Raw genomic sequence first — 7,741 nt, 5'->3', positions numbered from 1 at the left:
AGCAAGGGGACCCTGAGGGGGCTGGGCGAGGGGCTCCCCTGGGTGGGCAGGCAGGGGGATCCCGAGGAGGCTGGGCGGGGCGCCCTGAGGCCCTGGCCCTGCAGAGCAGCCGGCCAGAGCGTGGGGCACGCCGGGCGGCCGGGGCTGGCCAGTGCTCAAGGGCCGAGCCGTGGGCTGAGCGCCGGATGGCGGGGGTCAGGGCGCCGTCCGCTCTGGGGGTCAGGCCAGGGGCCCGCGCACAGCCTGGGCTCCATTCTCGCCCCTGGCCCAGCCTCTCCCCCGCGCCTCGGCCTGCTCTGGGCTCCAGCCACGGTGGCCGCCGGAGAGGTAAGTGCCTGCACCCACGGCCAGCTGGCCGCGGCCCAGCGGTGTGCGTGCAGCAGGAAATGGCTCCCAGATGCCGGTGTGCAGGCCAGGCTGAGCCCCCAGCCTCAGCCGCTCAGACTTTCCATGGTGACCCCCGGGTCGTCGGTGTGGGAGGAAGGAAGTGGCCTGGGAGGGGCCGATAAGCCTCCGCGCCCACAGCAAGGGCCGGCCGGGCAGCTCCGCCTGGACCCTCTTTTCCCGGAAACCGCGGGCCACGCTTGACCCGGGCACCGTGGGCTGGGCGCAGAGGCAAGGCCGCACAGGTCGACGGCACCCGGGGGGCCCGTCCCAGGGCAGGGCCAGTGCTGCCGGGCCACCCTGGGCTGGGGGTGGGGCGGGCAGGCAGTGGACAGGAGGGCAGGAGGCAGGAGGGGAGTGGACCGGCAGGGAGGCGGGCAGTGGACAGCAGGCAGGGGCATGCGGCGGGGCGGCCTGCCGATGGACTCCTGGCCGGGCCGCCCCAGCGGCCTCAGCTTTTTAATTTTATTTTTGGACTCTGAGGGTCGGGCCTCTGCTCTCCGGTCCGGGCGCACGTCCACCCGCCTCCAAGTCCCCTGTGCTGTGCCCCTCTGCCCTGCCAGCCTGTTCCCTGGGGCGACCATTCCACTGATTCAAGGTTTTTGAACCTTGTTTTCTGGTTATTTCTGTTCCACAGAACAGATCATCTGCTATTTCTCTCATGTCCTGACTTACTTCATTTAACACAATCACCTCGAGAACCACCCACTGCCCCTGCGGCGGGGTGCAGGCGGCGGGCACAGGGCCGGCTCGCTTTGCCTTTTCGTGGCTGTATAGTATTCCCCGCGTACACACCCCCGCGGACAGGTCACCTGGTCACCTACCGAAGGGCTGGGCCAGGAGCCGCCTGTTGCCCACCGCCCGGCCCCACCTCGGCTCGGCAAGCGTGAGCCCCCGGGCCTCGAGTCGGCTGCGCCCCGGGCAGGTGCTGGGCTCCGCTCGCTGGGGGACTCCTGTACCTGAACCCGGGCTGACCTGGCAGCCCGGCGGGGACTGCAGGAGCTCAGCGCCGGCTGCAGCCCTCGCCCACCTGCCGCCAGGCCCCAGCCGTGTCTCCCGGGGGCGGCCCCTCCCGGCCAACTCGGGAGTCGGGGGTCCCTGTGGCGGGGGTGCAGCCGGCGGGCACAGGGCCGGCTCGCGGCGAGCCCGGGAGGCCTGCGTGGGCGCTTCGGGCCCGTGCGGCAGCTGGGCTCAGCCCCCCGGACCCCGGCTCCTCTGGGCACTCCGTGGCCACTCCCACGTGCGTCTCGGCGCTCCTGTGGTCAGGCTGCTCGTCCTCTCAGTGCTGTCTCCCTCACCGTGCCCACTCACCCACCCCGCAGCCCGGTGGCCACGGCCAGGCGTGCCCAGCACCGCTACGAGGACACGATCGGGGCCGCAGCTGATGGCCGTGGGGGCCCGCGGCACAGAGCCTGGGCTCCCCCGGGGGTCTGGCGATGCTCCCCGCGGCTGGGGCTGCCTCGGGGCCTCCGGGACCCGGGCGGCGCTGTGGCCTGCCGAGGTCAGCACCACCCAGCGCGGGCCAGGGAGGCCGGGCCACGCGGGGGCCAGGGAACAGAGGAGATGCTGGGGGACAGCCCAGTTCCTCCCCGGTGAGAAGCCACCGGAGCCTGAGACCGCGCTGGGCGCTGGCCTTGCCTGCAGACAGGACAACGTGGCTACAGGCTGACCACTGGCAGGGTGCCCGTGGGACCTTCGTGGAGCCCCAGTTCTTGCTGTCTTCTGGGGGCACTGAAGTAGGGGTGCGCCCAGCGCCCGGCTGGGCCCAGGACCCAGTGCGCGGGGCAGACCGCGGGGTCGCGGCCCTTCGTCTGGGGGGCCCGCTGCGCCTTGGGCCCCAGACCAGGAGCCGAGGCGGTGGTGCGGAGTTGGCGGCCCTGTTCCTATGGCGTCCGGTTGACCCAGAGGGCCCGCCCGGCCCCTGCCCGCCAGCGCCGCAGATGCCCAGAGGCATCCAGGCGGCTCTGAGAGCCAGAGACCCACAGCTGCTCCTGCAGGGCCTTGACCTCGTGTGGGGGGCGCCGAGGACCGCGCCCGCCTCTGGCCACCTGCGCCCAGGCCCAGCGGCCCCAGGAATGTGCGACCCTGCTCCGGGTGTGGGCGCCAGCGGCCTCCTGCCCGGCCCCACACCAGCCCCCTTCCTACCCGCCCGCCCACAGGGCCTCTGATGGGGAGCAAAGGCGAGCCCCAGCATCCGGAAGCTGAGAAGAAAGTGGGGTCCCACAGCGCGGTGGCGGGCCCTATCTCGCCGCCGGAGCTGGGAAGAGGCGCCGTGACGCCCCGGCCTGCCGGCCAGCGGCCAAAGGACAGACTCGCCTGGGCGGGGTGACCGTGCTCCTGACCCGGTGACGCGGCCACACAGAGACCAAGCATCAGGCCAAACCACCACCCACAGCAGTCGCAGGGGACAAGCACGGTCCTTCTTGGCCAGGCTGCTGCCGCCTGGTCGGGGGCGGTGGCCGCCCCCTGCCCGGGCCTTGCCTGCCCCCGCCGCCTCGGCCACCGCGCAGGGCCGTGGCCAGCAGCGCGTCTACACGCCCACACAGGGTCCTGGGGCCGCGGACCACTGCTTCCGGGCGCCGAGCTGACCGCGGTCAGCAAAGCTTACAGCGGCGGTACAAGGGCGAGGGGCGGCGACGGCCTCAGGGCCTTTTATGGAAGGCGCACTTCCTGGGTCGTTGGCTGGGCCAATCGCAGGCGAGCCTCGAGCCGATTGGCGCTCAGCGGCCCAATCAGTCACAGGGTTGAGGAACGGCCCACCCAGTCGCGTGGGCGGGGCTCCCAAGGGGGATATAAGCCAGGGTCGGCCGGCCCGCGGGGTCCGGAGCCCCTCGGAGGCCGCTGCGTTGTGCTGTCGGTGCCGCAGGCTGTGACCGGGGTCCCTGCTGCCGGGCCGGCGGGCCTGAGACCCCACTGACGTGGGACGCTCAGATACCCGGGACCGGGCCTGCCAGGTGGCTGCCGCTCCCCACCCAAGGCGTGGAGGTGCCCTGGGCCAGGGCCAGGGGGACAGAGCCTCCCTGAGGCTGTCCACACTTCCCGCGGTCAGGCCCGCTGGCCAGGGGGCTGCTGGGGCTCCTGGGGCCACCGGTGGGGTGACACCGCCGCAGCCGACTCGCAGCCAGAGAGGCCCCCAAGGCCGGGCCGCAGGGCCCCCGGGGCTCCGTGGGCAGGGGTCTCTGGGCAGGGCCCACCCCCCGGAGGGGCTGCGGGCCTGGGGACAGGAGGGGCACAGACCTAGACCTTGGAGGCCAGGGAGGGCTCATGGCCCACGGGGACTCAGCACGGGGTCACTGCCCATGGGGCCACGGCTCAGGCTGAAGTGCCATCAGGCAGGACGCTACCCCCGGGCCCCACGTCCAGGCGCAGCCTAGAAGGGGACACACCTGGGTGCTGGCCACAGCCCTGCCTCTGCCGGCCCCATTCGCTGTGTCCACAGCCCTGGCCCCTGCCCCTCCTCCTGCCCCGGCCCCCGGCCCCTTCCTCCCACGAATCCCCCGCCCCGCCCCGCCCCCAGGGTCTGCAGTGGGGCCCCACATCTGGCACAAGTGAGGTCTCGGCCCCCAGCCGCCGCAGCCCTCAGACCCGCGGCCCTGGAAGTGGGGCGGGAGGGACAGGCCCTGGGCGCCTGGCCCCTCGCTGCTGTGGACGCAAGCACCGCCGGGCCCGTCCAGAGCCGAGGCTGCGTGGTCCAAGAGCGGGGCTGCCCACGCCTGGGGTCAGGACACAGTGGCCCACGGCCGGACGCTGCCGGCGGTGGGGTGCAGCGCCAGAGCCCCGGCGTTTGAACCCAGGGTCACGGGACATGTCCAGGGTGCCTGGCCGAGGCGGCCAGCCGGAAGGTGTCCCCCAGCCTCACTGACCGTGCTCTGGAGAGCCCGCGCTTCCGGCCAGCTGAGAGTGGACTGGCCTTGCTTGCTCTGTTTACTTTGGCAGAAAGGGTTTCGGGAAAGCGGGAGGGGCGAGCCTGTTCCGTTTCCCTCCTCCGCGGATGCTGGAAGGGCTGGTGCTGCCCCAGTTGGGGCTGGGGCCTCGTGGGGGGACAGGTCATCTTGCAGGGCTGTGGCCAGCTGCCCCCGTGCCTCGCCCCTCCCCTCACATGCATGTGGGTGGGCATCACACACCTGCTGCCCACAGGCCGAACTGCTTGGCCCTGCAGGCATGGGGGACCCTGGCCCGAAAGGCCGCGCAAGACCTGAGTGGCGCCCTGTGCGGGCGCCGGGGAGCCCCGTGCCAGCCTGGGTGCTGGTCCCCGCCAGGCGGCACAGTCTCTGCCCGGCGCCCCACGCGCAGGTCCTGGAGGCCGGGGAGGCCCCAGGAGAGACCCTCCTGCTGCTGCTTCCACCCCTTGCGGGCCCCAGCCACGGGGTCGGGGCTGGACACATGCGCCTGGCGGGGCCTCAAGGGCCAGCCCCTGGCCGAGCAGCCCTGTGGTCTGCTTTGCCCTTCTGACCCTGCAGGGCCTGCGCTGAGCACGGTGAGAGGGTGGGCGCTGCCCTGGCCCAGCTGGATGGGGCGCAGTGGGGCCCGCAGGCCAGGCCTGGCAAGGAGGGGCGCCTGGAGGCTGCACCCCATCCTGGGCTGAAGGCAGAGTGGCTGGGGTGGCCAGACCCCCAGACCTGCCAGAACCCCCATCCCACCAGACCCCCAGGCCCCCCAGATCCCCCCACCCCCTATTCCACCAGACCCCCCTCAGGCCTGCCAGAACCCCTCAGCCCTCCCCCCACCCCGTGTCCACCAGAACCCCGGGGCCCAACTGTCCCACCCAGCCACACAGCACCAGCCTGCCACCCCTGCTGGCTCTGGGGTGCACCCTGCCCCAGAAGGGCACCTGCCACGGCTGGCCACACCCCGCAACTCCGGGATCCATGGCAGCGCGGGGAGACCCGCGGTGGGGGAGCAGAGCTGGGCGCAGCCCCAAGCCCTGCACCGGCGGCCATGGCCCCGCAAGCTTTGGGGTGCGGCCGGCAGGCACCGGCACAGGCCAGGGGCCCCAGAAGCGGGGGCCTGGCGCTGCACAGCGCCTCCCGGCAGGTGACGGCCCCTGGACGGAGCCTCGTGCCGCTGGGCTGTGCCGACCGGCCGGCGTCCGACACGAGCTCGCTCAGGGGTCTCATCCCGCTTACCCGACGGGCGGAAGAGCTGTCACCCCCAGACGCCGCGGGTGGGCGGCCGCCTGGCCAGGGGCTATCTGCGCTGGGCATCTGGGGTCGACTTGGTGCCCGGCAGCAGGACAGAGGCCCTCCAGGGTGCCACTCCCAGCGGGGCGCTGCTGGCGCCCACGGCCATCCGGACGCAGCAGCCAGCCTGCGCCTCCCAGTGAACCCTAATGCTGGGAGGGCCTCCCCGGGCCGCCGCCCGCGGCTGGGCACCCCGGGGGCACCCCCGCTCCCACCGGCCCCAGCGCCCAGCCAGCCGGCGGGAGGCGCGAGCAGCCCAGAGGGGCCGTGGCCAGAGCGAGGCCGAGCTGCGGCCGGTGCCCCTTACGCTCCCAGGCCCCGGCCCCAGGCAGGACGTCCTGCCTGCAGCGTCCATGGCCACACCATGGGCCCAGCGCGCTCGGGCCGGAAACGCACGCGGGCAGGCTTGCAGGGGGCTCAGGGCACCTCTTGGCACCCGGACAGGGCCCCAAGCCCCCAGGCTGAGTCAGCGCGGCCCCTGGGAGGCCGGGCGTGGTCACCCCAAGGGGCAGGCAAGACAGGTCCAGGCTGTGGTGGGCTCCAGGGCGGGGAGGGAGGGTGAGAGAAGGGCGGGGCGGGAGAGGCCAGGCAAAGACCTGGCTGCGGCCGCCAAGCCCAGCACACCCTCCTGGCGGGGCCCTGGGGGCGGGGGCAGCCATGGGGCTCCTTGCCCTCCGCCCTCCGTGGCTGGCTTCAGTCAGGAGCCGGGTTTCCCCCTCCCCCGACGGTGGACACTGGCAGTCCAGCGGGCGTGCAGTGGGGGTCGGCCAGCCGACGCCCCGGGACCCTGCACAGTCTGGTCCCAGGTCCAGGAGAGCCTGGCCTTGCCCCGCCCCGTCCCCCAGCGGCCAGTGGCCCCTCTGGGCCAGACCTGGCCCCTCCGCCTGGAGCTGTGGGCTGGCCGGGCGAGGGGAGGCCGCCCTGCGCCCCACCGTGCACAGAGCTGGCACAGCAGGGGCGTCGGAAGCCGTCGGGGCGCGCAGAAACGCTCCCAGCACCCACCAGTGTTTGGGGCTCTCCCGCCCCCGCGGCCCCGGGCAGCCTGCTCTGTCCGCGGCCGGCGCGGCCTCTAAGTCTGCAGGGGGCGGCTTCCTTCGCAAGCAGAGCCCTCCCGCCTGCAGCTCGGCGAACCTCCAAAGAAAGGGGGTCACGCCCAGGACACTCCTGCTGCCTGCGTCAACAGGAGAAACCAAGAGCAGGCCAGGCCACGGCACGGACGTTCAGACTGACCCTGAAGGCGAGATTAAGCGGGCGGTGTTGTTTGGAAATAAACACAACACACTCCGGGACGACGAGGGTCCGGGCAGGGGCGCCGGCCCCTGTCCTCAGCAGGCCCAGGCATGGGCCAGGGCCGAGTGGAGTGGCGGGAGATGGCCAGGGAGCAGTGGGCTGCAGCTGGCCGTCCCGAGCCCACCCAGGCTGCTCCACCCCCTCCCGACCTGCCCTTGGGCACTGGCCCTCCAGCCCCGTCTGGGCACAGGAGAGACACAGGCTGGGGACTCCCCCCCAGCTGGGCCGAGAGCCGGGGGGCAGGGGGTCCTGCAGCCGGAGACCAGCTGCCCGTCCAGCCTCTGCCTCTGGCGTGGGCGTGCCGGGCGCCCGGCCTGAGAGCCACAGGCCTGCCCTGCCCTCTGGTGGTGGCGCTGAGTCCGCTGGCCCTCAGCCAGGGCCGCGGGTCCTGGGGCCTGTGGGGCGGAAGGGAGTATGTCAGGGGACTGCGCGGGGACTGACTCGAGGTCATGTTCTGGGAGGAGTCTCTGAGGCCCCGGGGACAACCCGGGAAGGGGCCCCGCGCCTCCGGAGGGGCCGGGGAGGGGCCGGGCCGGGGCCAGGCGGCTGGGCTCACCCAGGCCTTCCGGGGGGCTCAGCCGGCTGCCCAGGGCTTGGGACAAGGTTAGGAGGGGAGTGGAACCCGGCTAGGGCTCGCTGGGGTGCAGGACCCGCAGGCGGGGTGCAGGTTGGGCCTCCGGGCCAGGGGCCTGGCCGCTGCCCATCGGGCCTCCCAGCACCTGCCCTTTTACCTGGTGCCTCAACCGGGCCGGGCACTGGCTCAGCCTGCGCGGCCGCGGTCGCTTTGCTGTGTCCCCCCTCCCGGCCTTCCCTGGCCTTCCCGGGCCTTCCCTGGCTTAGAGGCGCGGCCGAGGGCTCGGTGCTCAGCCCCAAACCCGCAGGCCGCG

The 7,741-nt window shown here is 73.3% G+C and overlaps 1 protein-coding gene across 1 annotated transcript in view; it reads left to right on the top strand.

Moving 5' to 3' along the window:
* Positions 1–5,322: 5,322 nt before the first annotated feature.
* POFUT2 (protein O-fucosyltransferase 2) overlaps positions 5,323–7,741 on the top strand; it is an 8,304-nt gene continuing 5,885 nt past the window's right edge. The window contains exon 1 of the mRNA XM_012731221.1: positions 5,323–5,703. Within this exon, the coding sequence (XP_012586675.1) occupies positions 5,323–5,703 (381 nt within the window). The remainder of the gene's footprint in view (positions 5,704–7,741) is intronic.

Source organism: Condylura cristata, unplaced genomic scaffold, assembly GCF_000260355.1.
Source record: "Condylura cristata isolate star-nosed mole 26May11 unplaced genomic scaffold, ConCri1.0 scaffold00003, whole genome shotgun sequence".
Classification (NCBI taxonomy): domain Eukaryota; kingdom Metazoa; phylum Chordata; class Mammalia; order Eulipotyphla; family Talpidae; genus Condylura; species Condylura cristata.
Note: the sequence above shows the minus strand (reverse complement) of the source record. Positions and strands in the feature narration are given on the sequence as shown.